Source organism: Caloenas nicobarica, chromosome 5 (assembly GCF_036013445.1).
Source record: "Caloenas nicobarica isolate bCalNic1 chromosome 5, bCalNic1.hap1, whole genome shotgun sequence".
NCBI lineage: Eukaryota > Metazoa > Chordata > Aves > Columbiformes > Columbidae > Caloenas > Caloenas nicobarica.
In genome coordinates this window covers 21,933,810-21,958,302 of record NC_088249.1, presented here as the reverse complement: position 1 = coordinate 21,958,302, position 24,493 = coordinate 21,933,810, and the positions used below count along the sequence as shown (strand labels likewise).

The following is a 24,493-nucleotide window of genomic DNA, read 5'->3' as shown; positions in this document are numbered from 1 at the left end:
GACAGGCATATTTGGTAGATGTCTTTCCTTGTTTAAGGTAGGATTAGAGAAGAATGGACAAACTTCTGTCTCTAAATTTTCCCCCATGTTTCCTGGTGGTGGTGGGATGGCTTTCAGTTGCTTGTTTACTTTTGTGTCACCTGATTTTGCTAACATGGTGTGAAGTCAGTTCCCTGTCCTCCCAGTGAAGTTGTTAGTCTATTCACATTTCAGAAAGGAAGAAAAATATGTTAATGATAGAAAAATGTTATTTTTATTCATCAGATATTTCACAGAGGTATTCCTGGATGGAATAATGTCTAGAACTGTTTAACTTCATTTTTATTAGATTCGATCTTGAAAATGTAAATAAATTAGTATGTTAATAAGTTAATGGTAATATATATATTTTGTTGTGTATACATATATCTCTGTACTAGCTCCTGACGATCATTGTTATCCCGTATTAAGAGAGAAAGGATGGACTTGTGGTTAAGACGCTGTCACTGTTCCTGGGAAATCTGTGTTCTACCACAGCTGCCTTTGTGACCTTCTTTGTGTTTATGAACTTGCTTATTTTTTATAAATTAAAACTACTTACGGCACTTTCTAGCATGTTGTATATATACTTATATATAGATATTTAGTGGCTATTTTCCTTTGTTAACTGTTCTGTCTATATAATGTTATGCAGAGAACAGATTTAGGTGCTGATATGTACTTAATGGGACTGGGTTTATTCTGTGTTAAATTTATTTTGCATTTAAATGTGTGTGGCAACTCCCTTCCCCTTGTGAGCTAATCGGTGAATCCTGTGAGTAACAGTACTTGAATGCCATTTTCTAAGTGTGTGTTAATGTTTGAAGAGAAAGGGGAATATTTGTCTGGAAGAAGTAGTACTTAAATGCCATTTTCTAAGTGTGTGTTAATGTTTGAAGAGAAAGGGGAATATTTGTCTGGAAAAAGTAGTCTAGTACATTAGTGTGAATATTCAAAAATAGTTGTTTGTCTTATTGGACTCAGAGGTACTTACAATAATTGCAGAAGTTGTTTTAAGGCACATTTATTCAGAGTGATTATGTTTGTTGTTACTTTATGAATAACATACCCTGTCACATTAGATTTTAAATGCCACAATTTGGACCATAGAACAGGGTATTTTCCCTTTTATGAGTTTTACTGTTGCATATGCCAAGTGTTTGTGACCTAGGTAAAAATGAGTAGCAGAAATGAAGAAAGAAGCAGGGGAGGAGGCAAAGAACTCCCCTATTTAAAAAAATGACGGTGATCTGGTCACTGCCCAGAGCTAGCTTACTGATCGTGGCCCGTTTGGAACTGGGAGGGATGCTGTGAGCTGATTATCCCTCCGCTGCTGTTTGCTGGGGTGGGCTTTTGCAGATCGGGTGCAACCTATTAGGCCATACTGTCACTTGCCATTGGTGATAAATATATGAACATGCTCATATCTCCTCCAGGGAAAGATGTCTGCTGGGAGAGGGTCTCCCATATCTTACATTTCTCATTAAGCCTCATTTGTAAGAGATGATGAGGTCCCAGCACTGGGTATGATAGCAATAGGAGTACCGCTTTAAAAATAGTAGCAGGACTTGTATGGTTTTATTAATAAGCACAGAAATAGAAACACCAGTTAAATTGCGTATGTGACTGCCTCTTGCTACATAGTAACTTCAGATTTGTTTCTTTTAAATCATGTGTTGGGGGGAGTGCAACATGGTGTGCAGATTTTGAGGCTTAAGAGATTGTCATTAGAGCTACTGTGCTGTACTTAGTTATTTATTTCTTGCTCAGAGTGATCCAATCAATAACAGAACAAAATCAAATACAGCTCCCTCCCCTCCAAGGAAGAAAAGACAAGCTAAATAAAGATGTCCAGGAGAAAATGCCAGCAAACGACATATTGATTTCCAGCAAAGGAGCAAAGTGTAAATGAAAAATATTCTTCTGACACAGTTATTAAATGCAAGCTAGCACGCAAAGAAAACCCATTTACTCTTACTAGAGGCTGAGCCTTCAAAGGGCAGCTGATTCATCTCAGATCATTTGAGTCTCTAACTTTCTGAAACATAGGCTTCCCTTTACTAAATGTAAAGGCTTTTTTTGTACTTAGGCTTTGCTTTGAGAATGGAAAATGTTTACTAAAATTCTGATCGTATGTCAAGTAAGCAGAGAGGTTGTTTTCCCCCCATTTTATAGCCGTATGAACAGAAGCATGAGGAAAGAAGGCAATTTTCCTGATGTCAGACAGTGAATTTATGACAATATCAGGAATATAAAATCAAGTAATGTGAGGGCTTTGATTCAATGTCCTTAGCAATTTGGACTGGGGCAATTGAAGAAGTTCCTGCTTCCCAGCAGTCTGCTCTGCCGTTTTGCTAGTGAAGTAGAGATCATGTTGGTTTTCAGCAAGTATAGTTCATAACCCAGCAGATTAAAAGAATTATTTCTGTGGTAGTTTAACTTTATACATCAGACTGTGTGCCTGAGGGGCTAGGGTCCACACCAGCAGTACGCTAAATTCTGGCAATAAGCTGGCTTTTTCCTACATAACCCTGAGAATCTTTGTTCAGCTGTGTCCTACTTGAGGCAGATGCTGAGAAGCAGGGTGAGTTGAAGCCTATGCTGCCCAGTGCTTTCGACTGGTTGTCGGTTCTTCTGAGGGGGATCATGGCACAGGAGAGACCACTCTGAAACTATTTTCAGAGCATTTTCTAGAAGAAATGTCTTCCATTTGAAGACTCTTGGACAAGCATTGAGAAATAACACTTTGTAAATTGATGTGGTTTTCAGAAAGTCAGTCTCCTGAGCAGTGCCTGAATTTCAGCAGTTTTGTCCTTCCAGCAGCTCTCACTGATCTCAGGGTGGGAGGTGTTGTGGGTTCAGCTGTAATGGCTTCGTTTTTAGAATTAAGCTATGTAGTTAATTTAGTTAATGATAGGTACACCTAATGTACCTTTCTTATGGAGTTATCACCTGCATCACCACCATTTGCATAATGGGGGTTATGCTTTAAACAAAGGGCTGACGGTTTCTGTTCCAAGTGACAGGTTTTTTTCAGTAAGAAATAAAAATATAATAAGGAAGGGGGACAAACTCTTTGAAATGTTGAAAAGGACACTCAGTGTGAAAATTCTTCCCATGTGATCACTCTGAGAGGCACTATACACAGATAATGACTACATTGTATAGAGACACAACTTTCATCTTCAAAGTACTTCTTTGGAAGCAGGCAAATGCATGTGGAAAGGAGCAGTAGGTTGATAAGGGGGAGCAGAAGGGTCTCCTCTCATGCCAAAGCTGTCTCTTTTGTGTTTAAGCCAAGAAATCATATTTTACAGTCCAGTTCAAAAGTCTTGCGAATCTTGAGGGTTACACTGAATAGTTTGGAGAAGACTTGCCAGTTGATCCTTTACCAGATCAAGATGAAAGGAATACAGTTCTATTGGGAAAGGAAAGAAACAGAAAAGCAAGTGACTCCGTGTGCATATGTAATCAATAAACAACCAATCTAGATTCCTGGAAATGAAATTTTATTTATTTATTTAGCTGCTAAATAGTATGTAATTTCTTCAGGCCAAGAAATAAATTGAAGGGATTTAGAAGGATTTGCTTATCAGCAGAACACCACGTAGCATTACATTCCTTCTGCTTTTGGGAAGGTACATTGAAGTTGGGTTAAGCTGCTGTGGTTCAATATTTCTCTTTCCCATGTCAGGGTGCCTTGAACAACAGATGGATTAATCCTCCCCACTTCTCTTTCTCCCCTCTTTCCCCTCCCTTCTCTCTCTCTCTGCTCGCACTCCCTCACAACATCATCCATCACCCTTCCCACTGCCAGCAAACAGCAACAAAAGGCAGAAACATGATTTTTACACATTGTCTTTGCACATCCTAGGGACAGAAGTCCCTGAAATTTGGCATCAAACCTGGTCAAGAACAGTCAGACTTTACAGTCTTAATGAACTATTGATTCTGTTGAGACAAGCTTTCAGTTTTCAAGGGACTAATTCAGCTTTCAGGGCTCTTTTTAAACATGACTGCCCATGACTCTGGATTGACACGCAATTGGGGGGATTATTTTTTGCTTTCTCTTACTTAACTGGCTGGTTGCTTAATCTCTTGTCTGCTGTAGTAAAGGACAAATGGCTGATTTTATTAGGGAGCAGTTCTCTCATGATCTCTACTTAATGATATAATTTGACAGCAAATCAGCTTTTATGTTCAACCAGGAACAAGCAGCCAGGACATGCACTTTTGCTGGGCTACTGTTGAAGAGTACATGCCTGCTGGTTACCTACCAGCTTCCAGCCAGTCAGGGTCCTAGGAACATAAGGATGGATTTGTTCCCATCGTCTGGACAGGTCTACAGCAATGATATGTTCTTGCTCTGAGTACAACTAGCTGGAATGCTGTGCTGGATAGCTTTACTGGCTGCTTTGGAATGACAGAGAGAAATGCATAATGATGTGTTTATATTACATAGTGATGGAGAGGATGCAAATACTGAATAGATTTGGAGTGAATTAGATTAGACTAAATACAGATGGGGTGAGTTCTTCCCTACTAGGGTGTATACACTAATGATACTCATACCTGAAAGGTTTGACCAAGTGATTAATCTCAGTGCTGGCGACCCCTAGGATTTCCTTGGGGACACTTCTCCATAGTTAATAACACTATTGAAATTTTTCTTGCTGAACATCATCCTAAATTTTTGGGGGCTTAATTTTATCCACTGTTTTTTTGAAGGAGCCTATATAGTTCACCTTCCTTCTGGAACTTTATTACACCCTTGTGATACCTGTAGACATTTGTCATACCTTTAATCCTTGTTAAGTCAAGATCTGATGTTTAATTTTGCTAAGCCTGTCTCATTCATACATCGCTCCAGTTCTTTCATCTTTTCAGTGGCTCTTCTCTGAATTGCCTCCAATTACTCTAAATCTTTTGGCATTGAGTTGTCCAAAACTAAACGTAACGAGCTATGCTTTCTTGCTGCAAATTGTTGCAGCCTGGTTGAAATCGATGCCAATTTAAACCAACAGAGGACTTGGCTCTCTTGTTTTCATTCCTCAAATGGGCTATGTGGAGAAAAAAATATCAGTTTCATGTTCTCTGATGCATTGCCTCTGCAGTGGCAGACACAACCTCAGCACCAGTGTGTGGGGGTGCAAAGGGCTTGCACATCTTTGTGGCTGTGTCCATGCTGTGATAAGAACATACGTGTTGTACTATCCAGTGCTAATGAGTTTGAGAGGATTGATACTCGTTAGGCACTGATAGTAGATCCAGGACTGTCCTTTAAAATTTATACAGTCCCAATTGCAGCTTCTTTTATAATACCTCATTATGATTTTAGCAACATTTCTAATATTTTCCCATTGGTATGCAGATTCTTTCCATCTGTATGTAGTACCTTGAATTTGTCCAGGCGGAGTCTCTCGGGTCTGCTATACTGTAATGAACTCCAGAGTATTTTGCAAGTAAAGATTAAATAGAAAGTGAGAAACAAATATAAGGTGTAGAAAGGACAGATGAAGGTTTCCCATTTAATTGGAATACTGTGAACAGAACACAAGTTCTTTTAAAAGCCCAGTTATCAAAGTACAAAAGGTTGAGTTATTCAAGCTAGAAATGATAATGTGGGAGACATTTCCTCTCCTTTCTTCTTTTGACAAGGCAGCAAATGCCTCAAGCCCTCTCTTTGCCAAGAAACATCTTGGTTTCTGGAAGACAGAAGAGCATCACTAACATTTTACCATTCTAGGGGACCATTCATACTGTATGCTCGTATGCATAGAAGACAATATGTTGTCCATATTCCATAATAAATTTGAGATGTTTAGAATATACAGCAGTATGGGAACAGTGGAGGGAGTCAAGTGGTCAGATCTAAGAAAAGTTTGTTGAGTTTCAGCTCTGTATGTTTTAGGTGGGAGAGACAAGTGCACTGCTCAGATTAATACAACTGTATTTCACCACTGTTGGGAAGATGTTTGTGCCTGGCATTTTTTGTAGGTCATATCTCAAGAAGGATTTTAAAATGCGGTTCCTTGGGGCAAAGAGATTAACACTTCTCTCACAACAAAGCATTAAGTGTTGCTTTTCAAATAATGGTATTGAATTGGATGTAATGTGTACAGTGTGGAGAAGAGTTTCAAGCAAAAGGCAAGTAGGAAGAGAGAAGCAACGACCAAGTATGTACTTCTGGAGGAATTTGTCTGCAGCGTTTTAATTTATGGGTCCTTGTCTTTTCTCTCCTACTACAAGTGAGAACTCCATCATTCCTGGGTGTGTTATTTATAATTTCATAAAGCCGTTCTGTGACAGGACTTATTTTACCCAGCATGCTTAATCTTTCTCAAATAACGGTGCACCCAAAGAGCAAGGTGTCAAAAAAATTTGCAGCTGGGAAAAGGAAGATTCAGCACCTGCCATTTTGTGTAGAATAAAGGAGCAAAGGTTGTGAATCTGATGCATAAATTAGGGCTTTGGGCACTTGGAAGGATTGGATAGGAATGGAGTCATCTTAAGTAGGTCTTTTTCCATGCCATCCCAAATTTTCATGTGCTTTACATCCCACACCAGTACGTACAGTGTAATGAGCAGAGATGTAGAACCATCACCGTGGTGAGATTGAAGAGGTCCTTAGAGTGAATAATTAGGAGGAGGTGATTACAGAACTAATAATTCATGGGAAGGAACGGGGAGCCAATTCAGTGAAATTGAAAGAATTTGAAGGTAAATATACCCATAAATCCTCCAGGGTGGACTCAGAGTTTAGCACTTTCTCCTACCCCAGTTTTATTCCAAGGCAATTTCATTAAACACTAGAGAGAGGGAGAGAAAAAATAATAATATAAATGCCATAAAAAATCTTTCAGAGGAAGGAATAAAAAGGGTTCCTGCCAGAGAGAGATTTTATTGAAAGTTATTATAATACCTATCTTTAGTTTTACAGCCTTTAATACAGGGCCAAGTAATTTCAAAGCTGGAATGTTTTAAAAATGAAATACATATTTTAAAATAGTGTAGTATGAATTATTATTTTTAATATAGAATTTAGCTAATATATGGAATAGAAAAATATTTTCTCTCTCATGTTCTTTCAATGAAAACACAAATATCATTTCCATCGTAGCACGTCGAGAAGTTTCATTACTATCATGTTGCCTGTACATAAGAATGTCTAGCATTTACCATCTCCAGATCACTGGACAGACACTAGAGAATTAATCTGTTTACCTCTCCTGGGGCCAACAGGTGAGTATAATCAGCCTCATTTCAAAAAATGAGGAAAGGGAACCAGAAGTGGAATAGCTAGTTTTCCTTATTGCCTCACAGTGAGCTGCTGTTTCTGATGAAAAGAAGTGGTGCTGGTGGAGAGATTTCTGGGGTTGCTGCTCACTGGCCTCTCCTCTCTTGTGGAAGCAGCAAGTTTAATAAGCACCTAGTGAAAATTCTTAGCTCCAGGAGGGGTTTGAAAGGTACAGGTTCCAGGTACAAGAAGTTATGGTCTTCTGGAGGTTTCCTTGAGTTTCTTTCTGTGGCCAGGAATTTGCTGTTGCTTCTCACTGAAATAGCTTTATTCCTCTGGGATGATTCAGATGTTGGTATCTGAGCGGAAGGTGCATGGAAAACCAATATGTGATGAGACTAGAAAATCAGTTAGTGATGAATTGTGATGGAAAGTACCGAGATTAAAAATACAAGATAGGAAATGGCAAGACAGATTAGTGTACTTATCTTTTCTGTGGTTTCTAAACATCTCATTAATGACCTTGACTTAAGTCTAACACCACTTTTGGAGGTTTTTCTCTTTTTCTAACCCTCATTTTTATACATAGAAAATCAGTAACATTTGACAAACAGCAATCACACAGCAAGAAAAACTGGAATATCAGGGGAAATAGCATGCAGTGGAGATGGGGAGAAAAGATTAACTGATACAATCAAGTGTGGAACCAGTCATTAAAAAGTGCAGATACAGGTCAGAGTTGGCAGGGTTGGTGAGTATTGCACATCACACACTTGCACTTTGTCTGAGTCTGGCTCGCTGTGTCCTTCTCCATTCAGAACTGACACAAGCTGCCTGAGGATGTTCTAGAAGGAAATTTAGACTGCATATCTGAGAGTCCAGCACACCGATGTTGAGTGTGCTGTCCTTAAGCTGGTTATAAAATGGGAAATTGGTCAAGAAGATATACAAGGACCAGGCTTCATGACTTTTCAGCTCCTGCTCAGAACTCATCTTGGCTTCAGAATTCTGTGTCCCTCGACGTTCGTGATCTGTCCCGCATGAGAGTAGCTGGGAGGCCACAGAGGCGCATCTCACCCCGCACCCTGCTGCTGGCCCTGGCCGTACATGGGGCCCCAGGGAGAGAGTCCCGAACAGGACAATGCAAATAGTGATGCTTCTTTGGTCTTCAGTGTTCGTGGCACAGGGACTTCCCAAGCTGAGTGTGGGGTATTTAATAGCTCTGGATGGATTTGGCCAATCACTTCCAAAATGCATCTAAACCTTTATTATCTACCAGTATCCTGTTGTAAGGAGTTCTCCAGTTTAGGGGAAAAAAAAAAAGTGTAAAGAAATATCACCTACTATTTTTCCGAGCATGCTAATTTCTGGTTTCATGTGATGCCCCAAATAAGCAAGGGGGGAAAAAATTAGAAAAAAAAAAAAAAAAGAGTTATAAATACTGAATCAGATTGTAAATTCAATTGGATCCAATTCCAAGTTGCATGAAGCCACAGATATAAGCAAGTGGGTAAGTGGGTAGGTATGGCAGTTGATAAGTAGCAGCCGTACATTGTTACCATTTTTCTGTTTATTCCCTACTTGAAGCAAATTATCACTATTCTTCTATGAGACCCTATGTGTGAATTGTCATATCTTCAACTAAGAGTAAAATCCACATGCTCTAAATTCAATCTGGAAATCAAAACCAATTGGCAGGGTCTTAGCACTATCTGAGCAAGGCCTTCTTGTAGTGATGGATAATTTATTCTTTATTCACAGTGCTATGCTTAACACTCTTTTACATGTGCTTTAGACAATTGTAATATAAATCTCCAGTTTTGCTAGCTACATTTCACCTGCTTCAAATTTTTTTTTGCAGTACAGTTTTGTTGACTTATTGTGCTAAATTACTTTACAGTGGTGCAATTACAAATTAGTATCTCTCTACCCAGGGACAGCTGCATTTCACTGTTGGAGGATATGATCACTGTTTATAGAAGTTATAAAGTAATTCGATGTCCTTTGGGATAAATAATGCCTTATAAAATATATGTGACAGGACCAGACAAATTACAGAAAGTAAATTTATATTTTGTGCATTCTTCCTTTCTTCACCTCCCACTGAACAGGAGAACTTTTAAAGCCATTTTGTTTTAAGAGAGAAGTCACCAGGATTTCAATAACGTTCTTCCATTTTCTGTGACTGAAAGAAGATGCTAAGAAAATGACCTTAGCATGTAAGGGAGGAAATTGCTTTGTACATGCTATCTTCAGTTCCTTGTAATCTTGTCTCCTCATTGAGGCAAGATTATGAAAGTATTTAAGCATAAGACTACTGCCAGATTGCATCCTACAAAATGTTGCCAAATGGAAATGCCAGGGTAAGACTAAGAAATGCAACAGGGATTCCCTTACTTCATGACTGTTTTTTTAACAATACTCTATTTTTATAATTTTTATTTACAGCCAACTGATCCTATTTTTCTTTCTTGGCTCACTGTAAGCCTCTGAAATCAAGAGTGAAGGAATGTCAGGTTCAGTCTGATCTTTCTGACTGACTGCTTGGTTCTGGTTTTTTTCCTTAGCTCAGATAGAAACAGAGAGGGGGAGCACAAGGAACTTCTGGTAGTGGACTGAGGGACTTGCTAGCATTAGGACCACAGGAAACTAAAGAAAAGGCTGAGACCTCAGAATACCTATGCAAAGGCAACAGGGAACATGCAGCATGTTGGAGACAGCCATAGCAGGCATAGAAATGTGAAGAAGAGCTTATTTAAAGCTGAAGAGTCTTTTTCAGAAATAAGGATTTGGTAGGCTTCTCATGATGTGAGATTCCCAGGAATGTTCACATGGATTACTACAGTACAGCATACTGAAGTACAGCTGCCCTGCTCCTGAGAGGCTGAGATATCAGCAATACTTCCTGCCCAGTGAGGAGCATTTTAGTTGTTTTGTTTCAGGAGTCATCCTGCTGATCCTGCTGCTCAGCAGAATAGGCAGCTCTCTGTGAGGAGACGTTGTTAAGGGAGACAATTTCAGCAGAAGCCACAGTTTGAGCTGATGCTGCTGAGCTGGGGTAATTTCGTACTGTGTGTAGGAACGTTACAACCTGTGTCCAGAGGCTGCCGCACACTCTCCCTAATGGTCTGCATTACTAATTCAACTAATTGCAGCAATTACAGGCAGGAGATGCTGCTGGGAAGAGACGCCGGTACACTTCTCTCTAACATGCTGCAGTACATGCTGCTCATTAATTAGACCAGCAGGAGGAAAAAAAAAAAAAAATTCACCAGCTGGAAATGCAAAAGAATGTGCTGAAACCTGTAAGGGCCATGAACAGTCACAGTTTGGTTAAAGCGTTTCAGAACCAGACCCTCCAGCCTGTCTGCCCAGCCACAGCCACATCCCTGTTCACTTTGTGAGTAAGCAGGTGAGGCTGCAACTTGGGCTTACCTGACTCATGCAGCAGTTCTTCATAGTGCAACAAATAGGTCGCACGGGTATTTACTAGCTGTGTAAATACAAAGTATTCTCAGCTGAAGGGGTTTGTTAACAGAGCAGGAATTACCTCTGCCTCAGAGTGATGCATCTAGCAACACAGCAAAGGGCACTGCTAGCTGCCTGGGTGGTGCATATTATCCGAGTCTATCTTGGATGCTTTCCTATGCAGAAAGCATGTTCGGTCTCTCAGTAGGTGCCTTCTGGCTGGCCCTGTGTGGTATTGGTATATATCAAGGAGCCCAGCATGTTCCAACCAGACACAACTCCTCTGGCTGTCAGAGGACAGGCTACCAGCCAGGCAGGTGTCGTAGCCGCTGTGTCCGTGCGATCCCCTGCTGACCCGAGCAGCCCGGCGGGCACGTCGCTCCTCTGCGCACCTGAAACACCCAGCAGCAGGGGACAAGTGCTGTTCCTCCCACAGGGAATCCAGCTCCATGGAGGGACCATTTACACAGGCATATCTGGAATGCTTGGTACAAGTTAAATATTTTAAAGGTTACAATTCTGAAACATTTTCTTTCTAGGATACTTGGCTGCCTCTGTAACAGCTTCTTGACTTGCAAGTATCTTATATTTTTTTTCCTCTGTTCTTTTTCCTTCATTCCTTTCCTTCACATGCCAGACAACAGATGACATCGTTTCATCAGCCGAATGTTCCAGTGATGATGAAGATTTCATTGACTGTGAACCTAGTACAGGTAAGTCAGGTCAGTCTTATTTTGCTTGCGTTCTGATTTCATTTGCAAAAAACAATGCATACATATATTTATATGTGTGTGAATGTATACATATATGATTATATATGTATATATATGTGTATATGTGTGTATATATATACAGTTATGTATATATACACTGTATATAAAATAAAAATTCTACAGCCAAGCATCAGATCCCATGGACTTGGCAACAGCAAAACAGATATGTAGTCACTATTTGGTTAATATAAAATTGTTTACATGGAAAGCCAAGCTTCCTGAAAGTGATCCCAGATAATTAATAGTTTACATGTTTGTAGCAGTTACTTTACTGACACTGTGGGAAAGCAAAAATATCAATGTGGTATGTGACAAATAATAAAGATTTATGAAGTGGGAAGGGCAATTGTTTGAAAAATAGAAGAGAAACAAAAGTGAAGCAATAATGGGTTATTAGCATTGTTTAACCTTTAATTGCTCTGAAGATGGGCTGTGAAAGGATACATTTGTCCATGGGATTTTAAATACAGTTAACATGGTAATGTATTTATACTAATTTTGTTTCCTGTGAGCCCAAAGAAATTGGGGAGCACCAAAATATAGTTCTAATATAACAAAATTAGTAGTAATTCTTGCCCTGTTATCTGCAGTGATGCTTCAAAATGTATCCATTAAAGAGTCAGAAGGACTGGCCATGTGGAACTGACTCAACTCCTCCCTTTCAGATACATTTTGATACATTGATGGCTTTTCTTTCTGGTGAGGTATATGATGTGATATCCAACAGGCAACTGCAGTCTATTTTATTTCTTACAGGCTTTTTCAAGTTGTCTTTTTTGAGGCTTGCCATGAGTTAAGCATTTCTATAATAGAGAACAGACATCATCGAATTTCTGTGTACATTTAAAAGAAAAAGAGAGAGTTTTGTTAGAATCTTTTGTCCTTAAAAGTGAAACATATAAATAGTTTAGGGTTTGGTTTGTTTTGTTTGTTTTTGCTTTGTTTTATTTGGGGTGGTTTTATTTTCTTTAGGAAAATCCCCAGAAAGCGTTATAAATGTTCCGTTTCTAGTTTCCTGAAGCCATTTGATTAATACAATAATAACATTAAAATTCACCCAAGGCTAGTGCTTTCATATTTCTTTTCAATTCATCATGCTGTGCCTGCATTTTTTGGTAGAACTTGGTCCTGCACTAACCTGAGATTGGCGTTGCCTTGTAGCTGGGAACTTCCACCCATACCCTTGACATGCCTGTGATGGCAGGGAAGGCAGTGACACCGTGACTGATGCTGACAGATAGCTCACCCTGCTCCCATCTCTTTTTTCACAGATGTCTCTGAGTTTTTCAACTCCCTACCTAGCAGAAAAGCAGTGTATATAATACTAGATTGTGAAGCCTAAACAGTGTGGGTACTGGGATGTTAAGCAAAGGTAGTAATGAAGTGCCAGCAGAGTCATCATCTTGAAAGTGAGGTGTGAGTTTTACAGGACCACGCTAAAGGGACCAATGTACCATAACTGATATGCAAGTGAAGGCATAGTAATCAATTATAGCTTCACTAACATTTCAAGACTACTTTTTTTTTTTATTCTGGTTGCCAAGTAGTGCATTTAAAGGAGGAAACGATATCTTTATCAGACTCCTCCTCTTGTATATTGCTATCATTTATATTTGCAGATTAATTCAATGGCTATAAATTGTAATAGCAATATTTTCAGCTGGTGCTGCCAGTGGAAAAAAACAAAGTTTGCGGAGAAATTTGGTAAAACGGATTTTTAGCATGAAATTTCAGAGTGCTTTAGAGCAACATTTCTGGACTAAAAATACCTCTTTCCTGACACAGTTAGAAATCTAATGCTATAAACAGGTACAAACTGGATTTGTAAAAATGTCTTGCTTTTGAAAATCCTGCTAAGCATTATAGTCAGAAGCTATAAGTGCCTACAGACATTTGAATATCTGCCATGTAAAGTAATATAATTTGCTGAAGGTACTATCCTAAACTACTACACATTCTTGAACATTTCACTCAGTATCTTTTTTCTGAACCCCACTCCTCCTCCATAGGATGGTTTTCCGCATGAGCCACTGAAATCTGAATCTTTTCTTGGGAGTTACTGTGGCATTGAGAATGAAGGTTAGCCTGATTAGATGTAAAAAAAAATCTCCTAGATGGTCCTTGCTGATGAAATTTACACCTTTTTGCATCCGAAAGTACAAACTTAGCTCATCCCACCGTAGTAAGAAGGCAAAGTAACAAGTTTATGGTGCTCCTCAGTTAGGTTTCTTTGTCTGTGTTATTGTCTCCATTCCCAGTGCATCCAGGGAAAGTAGAATGGTGTCTGCAATACAGCCAGTATTAAAGCACTCATGCAGCCCACTACGCTCTGGAACGCTAAAGCAATCTGAGCCAGCTTATCAAAATCCATTGGTGCTGGCTTGGCTGAGCAGATATGTTTGCCTTTACACTCCACCAGCCAAGTCAGGATTCTGGCTGTATGCCAAGATCTAGTACTAAATATATATGTTGTGGAAAGAAAAGAGCCAGATTATATTGCTTATGTTTTCTAGTGTGTGGACTTGGATGTTTTTCCTTTTTTTTTAATTCAGACCATTTGAAGTTGCTTCGTCCTGTTCTGTTGACAGGTCAGCGTGTATTATGCTGCCTTCTGGCTTGCCTGATCGCTTTTGCAGCAAATTGAAAATTAAATGACCTAACCAAACACAGGACCCTTTTTGTTGCTCTGATAATATGTAGCTTTTAAAGCTCTGAGTTTCTGCCAAACACCAGGACTTGGCTTTCCATCACCCTCAGTGCCATGGTCCAGTAGTGCAGAGGTTACTGAACTCACTGCTGCAGCTGTGAGATATGATATACATCACTATGAACCTGCTGTGTAATAACCAAGGCAAGGGCAGCAGAGAATGCTGCCCTGCAAATCAAAAGCTTTCAGATTTCATATGGGTCGGAATCAAATCCCAAGATCTAAATATATTGCTTTGGACTTGGTCCCGTCTGCATCAAAGGCAGTACCCTACAGAGTCCTTTTGAAGACTTTGGTTTTGGTGTACTCAAAGATAGTTCAAAAGACAGAAAATCGTGTCCTCTTTGAGGCTGAATATCTTATGAGAACCATTTGCCAGGTCTTATTGCCACTTAACTCTGATCGAATCAAAAACCTGAATCTCAGTAAGCATACGATCTGCATCTGGATACTTGCCTCTCTTTAAAAGAAGACAGTGTAATGGCAATTTTCTCACTCCACTCCCCTCCCCTCGAGGTTTTCCTGGTTAGTCCTTAGTCTGCACCAGACTGGACACCCCTCTGTGCCTCACTTCCAAAAGTGATTTCTGTCGGGATTTCTGTAGGTCCCCTTGTGTAGAGACCGGGAGCTGTCACAAGACCTGTCGTGACTGAGATAGCTGGCAGCCATCCTCCATAGACATGGATGTATGCATAAGGAATTATTCTTAGAAGTGGTGGCAATGACAACTGTGAATCCAAACCTCATCTGTTCTGGCCTGTTCCAGGGTGATCTGAGGCTCAAATATTCAAGTTCCTCAAAGCTGAAGCCAGGGTCCTGCACCTGCGCTTTTGAACATAGCTCTGTGATAGCATTTTGGTCACTCAGATGCTCTCAGAGACGGAAAGATTTGTAAGGGAAATAACTTTACTCCTAGCTAGGAAGCACGGCACCCTTGTAAAGAAAGAAAGCATGTCTCTTTCCAGTCAAATGAGGAGCATCCCTACAATCTGATCTACTTGATAGAGCTACTTCAAAGCTATGAGGATTATAATTATGCTTTCCTGACAGCAGCTGCTGCTGTCTCCTCATGCCATTGCCCTTGTTCCCATTAAGTGGGTCCATTAGCTCAGTGTTCCAGCATCAGGAAGGTTTGATACCAATGACTGGACAGCTGATTGGGATCATAACCCAGGCTGTTCGTTGTGCTAGTTAAAACAGTAAGGCTCAAACACTCACTGGTTAGCCTGAAGCCCACAATGCAACCTCTTGAAATGGTCTGGAGGGCTTGATCTTAGCTCTGTGGCTTGAAACAGCCTGTCTTTCTTCCTTGGTGCAGTTGCCAGCCTTCCCTTCCTATTGGCCCAATAATTTTCTAGGTGATTTTTTTCTAGAGAAATTTATTCTGTGTTTTCCAAAAGGCTTCATATATCATAAGGTTGATGTTACCCAATCAGACTGGTAAGCTTTTCCCATGAGGCACAGGACACAGCAACAGAGATGCCAAAATCTCCAGTTCTTTGTAGTGGAAATTAAAACAGTGCAGCATATACTCATGCGCAGGACACGCATATTCTACAAATATGGTGTCGGTATCTATAATTTACTGGCCTGCACCCATCTGCTTCAGGGTCCTGATTTATGGGCTAGGACAGTCAAGCTTCTGTCCATGTAAACTGGAGAACTGGGTACCTGCAGGCTGCCTGGGTCACAGACTTATTTACAAAAAAATGTGAAGAAACACTCTTCCAAGAGTCTAAAGCAGCCAGCACAGTATAAAAAACAGTGTGCTAGAACTGTAGAAACCTTGACTGAAGAAACCGAGAGAAGTGATGATTTGGCTCTTGTCCTCCACAAACTGCATCAGCCTTCTTGAAGAATGCAGGGAATTTTCATTGCTCTCCTTGGAGAAACATCCCCCAGAAATCCAGTGCTCAGTTACTCCCAGTCTCTTCCTTTGTCAAGAAGAAAGAGTTCTGCTTCATTTCTTACACTATGTACAAGAAATTAATGGAATTTCCTAGCTACAGTCTTACAGCCAAAACAAAAATGAATGAACAAGTTTTACTAACCAACCATGCAGATGACTTACAGGAATTTTTGGTTTTTTGTATTAGGAATTTATATTCAGTTTGTTTTTTCAGCATATTGGTCTTTTTTCCTATGTAAACTCCAAAGGCCCCACCCATGAGGATATTTTATCTATATATGCACTATATACAGTGTGCATATATATCTGTATATGTATATACTAAAGTAATAAATGACCGATATCAGCAGTAGCCCCTATCATCCAATCATATGTTTACACAGAAATTCATGCCTTCATCTAACCTTGGCATCCGCTGGCCTGGACAGATGCATGATATTGTTATTTCTTGGTGAAAAAAGCACGTTAATTTACTTTTTGTTATAGTTTTTTCTTTCGTCCTTTTATTTATTTGTTTACTTTTAATTGATAGTTTCATCTACCAATTAGCCTTGGGGTAGGGTGGGGCAGGGAGAATAAAAAAATTATACAGGTATATCCATTGATATATACACATTTACTCTGTGTATATATTGATAGATATATACATTGTATATATTTGAAGAACATTTTCTGTCCTTTCACCTCATCTTGTGCCGCATGAATTTTTGGTGATTGACATTTTAGTTTCTTTTATATTTCTTTCCCTTTTTTTTGGCTCGTAATGGTGCCATACTGCTGGTTTTTAATTTTTTAAATCATTGCTGTACTTTTCAATTTATATTTTTGGAGTTCTTCCAACAAAATAATGGTTTAATCATCTCAAAAAAGAGATATAGATCTGCAAATCAATAAAGGCAACAAAATCTTTTCTTGCCATCCTTAAGAAATCCACATTTTCAGACATCCCAAGAAAGTTGTGTGCAAAAGAATGAAGATTTTTACACCTCCTTTCTTTTTATTTTTTCTTCTCCCTACCTTTTTTAAACTCCTGCAAAGTCTCTATCCTGTCTTTTCCCTTTTCCCATTTTTTTTGATTGAGTTCAGAGAAAAAACACCCAGAAGTTAAAAAAAAGATTTCCCTTTACCCCTGCATTCTCCCAGGAAAAATTATTCCAACAAAGCAAGCCCCACAAACTGCAGATGGCATAAAAAGAATTTTATTGCAATGCAGAGTATCTGTCATATGTTTTATTTCTGGGTCAGTGCAAGATCATTTTTATGGCATGCCGTAGTTTAGCTGATTTAACTAACCATGGCCTCCATTAATCGGTGCATGGGCTGTGATGATGCCATCTTGTGTTTCATCAGAGCTACGCATTCAGGCTAACCGAGCAAGTCTGTAGTGTATGATTTGGGGGGGATATCATTTCAATTTTAATTTTTAGTTGTATTATAATTTCTTGTTTTTGGAAGAGTTATGCCAGTACTGTTGGCTGCTTCTTGCAGCCTCAGCGTTATATATCTACTTTATTTTATGGGTTTTTTTGCTCTTTTTTTTAATTTCTCAGTAGCGATCTTATGTCTTGTCCGTGTCCATCTGTCTTGTCAGTGTGTTGGAGTCCATTGGTCCAGTGTTGTTATGTGATTCTGTTCTCTGTTCGTAAGCTGGTGTTCAGCTCCCCACCGCTCTGTCATCCCTCTTTCCTTCCCCTCCTCCCCTCCCCACCTGCCTGAGGGGGTCCACAAAGGGGCACCAAGCTTTGAATGACGTTCTAGGTGTCACCCGAGGCTTCGAGCTGGAAGTCACAAGGTGTCCATACAGCTTCTTAAGAATGACAAGGTTTGCAGCTGGAAAGTTTTCGAACTCTGTTATCACTTCACTCTCAGAAATGAGTTACTGGCATAATGCTAAAGTGACTTCTTAGACGGCTTTTTAGGCGATTTTTATTCGTGTGCTGATGTATTAGAGTAAGAACTCCTGCTATCTGTGCTGTAGGAGCCAGGAAGCGCTACATATGGTGCAGGCTGTATGTTAAATGGAAAGTACCTAGGATTTCTTTTTGTAAAAGGCGGTCCCGGGAAAGGAATATCACTGTGCACATGCAACTGCATTGATATCTATGTGAAGGTGTTTCTAAAATCTGCAGTTCACAGTTCATTTGCAGTTTGGAGACAAAAATGTAGGACGTACTTCAGATTTCTAAGAGTAGTGTGTCTTCACTCTGTGGAGTCAGTCTTCTGTTTGTCACTGTGTGCTGTCTGCCTCTTTACCAATACTAGGAAAAACTGTATTGCTGATGTTTACTTGTGTAACTTCAACACAATTCTAGAAATGCATCTGAAGTGTCTTCTGCCATATGCGTCATAAATATGCAACGACGCATAAGGCAGAAGAAAACAAGCTGAGTTTTCAGGTGTCTGCTTAGACTTGAAACACTATTTAGAAAAAACATCCTTTGGCTTGTACAGTGGTGCATTTCCCAGTATCCTTAATTCTGTTCCCACTGAATGAACTAGCCGTGTTAGTGGCACAGAAGGCCTCAGTGCATTAAAATCCGTCGGCTGGCATCAGTGCATCAGCTCCAGTTGAGGAAGAGGCAGCCAGTTTCCTTGCAGATAATGTTCAGGTCATCACAAAAAGCGTGCTTAGACATAACTTTAGTTTAGCTAAAATCCTAATTGTTTTGCAGAAATTCATTTGTTGTGCAGGGGAGTTGAGATGATTATGAACTTTTTTCCCAAGAGAATGATATAAGGCTTAACTGTTTAAGCTAAGAGTTACCAGAAGAGGGAAGTGATGGGATATGTTCAGATCTCCAACATGGAATTATTTCATTTAATTATTTAATTTAACTTGCCCAAGATATGTTTGCTGCACTTGCAGAGGGATAAAAAGAAGATAGTTTTTCTTTAACGAATAAAACCCAATGATCTTATGGTCAGTTCAGTTTTTTTAATCCTCATATGATCTGAGAAACATTAGAGTGCTATTAATAATAGCAAAAATGAATAAATATTTAAAGCTTTCTCAGTTTAGATTTTAGATATCTGTGTGTTTTTCACAGCTATTAATTCCTACCGAATCTAAAGCTTTTTCTTGGCAATTGCTTAAAGTGACTGCTTATAAAATTGTATTATAATCAACAAGGTCATGGGTTTGTGTAATACTGCCCTCTGTCAGATAGACCAGAACAGTCCTGTTATGAGCCTAACAGCAAAAGAAGCAATTTTTAGCTCAAGTGGCAGGTTATTGGAGCAGAACAATCGGAGTTTTAGCCCCCTGCATCACGAAGTTCAGGGTAACCTTCATCTTGGAGTATAGTGATGAGCAAATCAAGTGTCCAGGCATCAGGACGGTAACCTCCAGGCTGTGACAAAGCTGGTGTGTCCTGCTGAATGATTGCTTTTGTTTGCCTTATGTAGCCTGTGTGATGCCTGCGACTGGCCCTCGGCTGCAGGGAGTGAGAGGCTCACTCAGGCGCAGGAGATGCCGTGGAAGGCCCTGTTGTGCTCTGTTTTATCCCACTAAGTGTATATGTCGATTTCTGGCACTCAAAATAGTTCACTGGTTTTGTTTTCTGTCTCAGAGCAGAATGCTGGCTTCAGCTCTTGTGACATTTGTCACTGAGCAAGAGGGAGAACTCTGGTTGTTAAAGCCAAGGATAAAAAACTTGAACTCTGGTTTGCTGCTCACAGTTCTACTGTTGATTCGTTCTGTGACTGTGCAACTGTATTGCTCATTTGCCTACCTGTAAGGCAGGGTAAATGAAATTCTTCTTAGATAAATGAGGTGGAGATGTCAGGAAAGAAGATTTAATTAGTATTTTAATGGACTTTGATATTCAGGTGCAAATTGCTATGCAATACACCAAAATGGTACTGTACCGCTAACTACCAAAAATGTACAAGTAATTTGTCTTTGTTGAGGTTTTAGTTCTAAGTTCTGTCTTCACTTGCTGTGGCAAGTAACATTATTGCATATTTTTATGAGGTAGATACAACTCCTAATCTGTGAATGCAGAGAGAAGCAAGTGAGGGATACGAAAGCCAAATATTTTCATGTCAGGGAACATTGGTGTGGCATCATTTTCATTAAATATCATTTTTTCCTCTAGAGTTAAGATATGGAATGGAATGAACCACGCTCAGGCTATATAAATTAATGTCCCGAGTGGGCTTGCAATTTACAGATCGTTCATACCAGCACTTCCATCACTTGAACTTGCATCCTGATCAGAATTTTGCTTCAAAAAACTTCACAGTTTCTTCAGCCTGACTTAGCTGGTGTAAGTTTCCCTGGTTTTGCATTTAAGATCATGAGGAGATCAGGATCAGACCCACAGTCTGGCTACCTTGCCCTTGCTGCCTTCCAATCTTTTTTTAAAGCGTGTTCTCTAAACTCAAAGCCATGTGCACTGTCACATTCTGGCAATCCCTCTAGTGCTGTGCCTATGTTATCAAGCTGACACATGTCTGAAATACTAAGATATGATATTTTCAACCTGCTGGGACTTGCTTTTTGTCCCTGTTAGCTTTGATTTTCAGCTTCATAAAATATATGGGAAAGAAAGAAAAAATAACCAATGACACATTCAAAGGAAGAGAAGAGCTAGCACAAGACTCAGGAACAGATTTTGCATCAAAAGCAAATGTATGTATATTGGATCCTTAAATGTCAATAGCAACTGATTAGTTAGCTTTAAACAAAAAGAAACTATCTGATTTGTGAAAGATACATAATATCTGTTAGAAAGAAAACATGTTGTGCATCTACAGCTACTAGGGACAGAGATAAACTTTTGCTTCTAAAGGGTTTTGTTTCTTTTGGTCATCATGCCTAGACCTGAAGGTGCCTTTTCTTTTAGAAGCCCAAAGGTGCTCATGTTCACACGAACTATAACACCTGGAATGGTCCCTCAGTGCAGCAGGAAAGCCTATTCTACTTCCATATTCAACCCGAGTAGATCATGAGACACCAAAGCTTATGATCATGCCAAAGAGGTTATTACCTTGCCTTCATTCTGCCTCTCTCTTTCAGTTCCAATTTATTAATCACAAGAAATAGCAATCAGTGCTTTATCACAACTGTAAGCAACTGGGAATCCCAGTTCCTGAGCAATACGAAGTGTTAACACCTTAAATGCTGTGGGAGGAGTAGGAGAGAAAGATGATACCAGTTTTGAAACCAGGGATAGAAGAAGAAAAAAAAAAAAGGACTGACTTGATTTGTAATCTCAGATGTCCACTAATTTGACAACAATTTATTCGGCATTTTCGTTGCACTAATACATTATTAAAACCTTACAAAAGAGCCACACTCAAGGATTCATTTTTCTTCTGCTGCTAAGTCTCATAAAAACTGAAGTTGGTTGGTCCCATGGGGTGGTATTGTCAAGAGTATCGTCTCTTCTTTTGGCATTCAAGAGGAACTACAACTATTTTACAGACAAACATGCAAAAATCTCAAAATTAGATTCTTTCAGAGCAACAAGAAAATTCCCACACTTTTCTCTCTTCACTGGTTTCACTCCCTCTCAGTATCAGAACAATAAATGTCAGAAGCATCAAAAAGGGGAACAAGTTGTTCTGCCTTTGCAGGACAGCAGAAGTGCAAAGCAATTTTGAGTTTTTTTTTTTTTTAATGGATGTCAAGAATTCTTTTTCTTCCCTAGTACTGAAACCAGAATGACTGATTTTAGAGAGGAGTTTTAGCAACCACTGATTTTCACTACTGAAATCTTGGGGGCTTCATAAATTTTATATTTGACAGACAAAAATAGCCCTCTAATTATTTCAGGGAAACATGGATCATTAATATATTGCAAAGCACATGCATGCAAGCAGTCTCTCTCCGTGTATATACGTGTGTATATTTATACATCTGTTAATGCTATGTTTATGTCCTGGCTAAAAGGCGCATTTTGGGGAACTGAAATAGAGGAGTAGAATAAACTTGTTTAGGAGCTTTACAAGCAAATGTGGAACAAATAGCTTGAATCTTGCCTTATCCTCTTTCTCATACTCCTGTTAAGTTCTGTTAATTCAAGTTTTCTGCTTTTGTATAACTCTGATAGCAGCTACTACATCCCAGCATTTTGGGGGAGGCGTTTTGTGAGTGCAGGCAAGTGTGGCTCTCAAGTTTGAGATCTGGGCATAGTCTGAAACCGAGGACTCAGCGCACGTCTGAGCTCGCATCAGGGAGGTGCCTTTGGCAAGGTTTTGAATCGCTTATCTCTGCCAGAGAATTAGGGGCGCTCAGAGAGCTGTGGGGAGGATTAAGGAGGGCTTGACAGCCAAAGAAAAAGTCAAGGGACTTAGCAGCGTAGCAGGAGTATGTGTGTATCTGAAGAAAAAAAAAAACAACAAAAAAAAGTTATTTTTTGGTACAATACACTGGACATGCTACCAACTCTGCCTTTATTCCAGTGGTTGATGGGTAGTCTTACCATGGACAAAATGCTGCAATGTGCTCTACACAGCGGTAGTGTGAGTGAGCCCTGAACAAGAAATGATGAACAACTTCTGAGCTTTATTTTCTGATAAGATAACCACGAGGTTCCCAGGTTTGCTTGAAACCGTTTACTTCACATGCTTAAACATGCCCTATAAGCCCAAGTGGAATACAGAGACTGCAAAAGTAGTGAAAATGTTCACGCCCTAGTTTCTTTTTGATAAAAAGTGAAGGTCTGGTGTTGTCAAAGTACTGTGGAGACTCTACCTAGTTTCCTCTGAATTGTCTGTGTCAAATTCAAAACAATAAAGTGATTTATGATTCCTAAAATGCAAATTTCAACTTTTCTCTTAAAATGCCTTTTCATTTTGAAAATGATGTTTTTAAAAGAAAAAAAAAAGTTCACATTGTAACAAATTATTTTATTATGAAATGAACTAAAGTTTTGTAGTCATAAGTATTGTCACAATTTGTCTACGCTTGTCTCTTTAATTTCTTAAAATATGACTAGTAACCTTCACCTTTAACTAACTTGGGAGTTTTTTACTACTCTTTTTCAGATTTTCAACTTCTTTCCTCCCCTATTAAGTTCTGCAGAACATTATACCATACTTTTTCCCATAGGAAACATCTGTCACTAGCTCTGTACCAATTGTGTTAGAAGAATAAAACCTTGATTACATTTATCAAAGGAGTTGGGCCAGTATATTTCAACATCTTCAGTTGTTTCATTCGTAGCTTTTTGTTATATTTTCAATAGCAATGGTAAAAGTCTGTCCCTGAAGCTGTGTGATCTTTCTCACATATGCTGTTTTCCATATCTATCACTTTTGCCTTGGAAGGGAAAAGCAAACAGAAATTGTTTTGGAGAGACGAGGGAAAAAGTCTCCTTCACTAAGGCCGTATTTTTAGAAACAGCTGGTAAAACAAACTGCAAACGTTGTGCCTGGAGCATCTCTATTCTAATAACAGGATTGTTTAAAGATGAAAATAGTCATTTCTTTGTCTAGCTTGCTCTGTTACTAGTAATTCTTCCTCCATATGGGAGGAGTGGGGAAAACTGGTGTGGTAATTTTTTCCCAATCTTACCTTCTCTGAAAAGATATTTACACAGTTCTCTGCTGAAGAATGAGCGTTCAGGTCATGCTTTCTACAGCAAACGCAGGGTGATAGCACAGGAAAAATGAATCTCGGTCACCTATACCTCGTTTTCTATTGAACCAGCAGTTTCATTATTCTTCTGTGATTTTTTTTTTGTTTGTTTTGTTTTTTTGTTTTGTTTTGTTTTTTGACTCCCAGATAACCTTTTCTTCCTGGTGACAAGCTACAAGTTTTCTGTTGGCCTGTCTCGTAGGTAGCAAGTGCCCAAACATGAGCTGAATTCAGGTAGTCTAAGAAACTCTATAGAGCTGCCAAGTTTGGCACTCCTCATGTGAGAACACTGTATTCACATGGAAACCTTTAAAGTGTCTTGAGGAACTTCAGTAGTTTTGTTTCTTTTTCCATTCCGAATTTACTTACCTACCATTAAAGCTAATTAATTAGGAATCTGAGGACCAAATGAGGTAACAACCATTTGAAGTACTTTTAAAAACAGACCTTTTGGAAGGCGTAACTTCACGATGATATTTGAAATATAAGTTGTTATTGATAACTACTTATTTTGCCTTAAAATCTCTATTAAAGCAGTACTGACTCTTGCATTTATTGGGATTTGATCTCTGATGCCACCTACACAGTCAACATGCTTCTTTAAAATGAATTTTAGCAGCTGGATCCTAGAGATGGCTGCATGTGTGGATTCCAATAGCTCCAACAGCATTTTATAGCCGTATTGCCATAATTTTTCCAGTGGCTGAGAGGAGCTTTGTGGATATTAGTGTAGCTGAGCATTTGCTTCAAAGATCTAAATTTTAGATTTATATGCTGACACGAGACAGTTAATCCT

General features: G+C 39.3%; 1 protein-coding gene across 16 annotated transcripts in view; it reads left to right on the top strand.

Annotated features, from left to right (window-relative positions):
• The window catches only part of NRXN3 (neurexin 3), a 984,867-nt gene that overhangs the window by 937,291 nt on the left and 23,083 nt on the right, over positions 1 to 24,493 (top strand). For 9 of the 16 annotated variants that reach the window (XM_065635025.1, XM_065635036.1, XM_065635033.1 and 6 more), the window contains one exon: positions 11,361 to 11,445. In XM_065635025.1, the coding sequence (XP_065491097.1) occupies positions 11,361 to 11,445 (85 nt within the window). The remainder of the gene's footprint in view (positions 1 to 11,360; positions 11,446 to 24,493) is intronic. The other 7 variants (XM_065635027.1, XM_065635026.1, XM_065635029.1 and 4 more) reach the window with 1 other exon arrangement.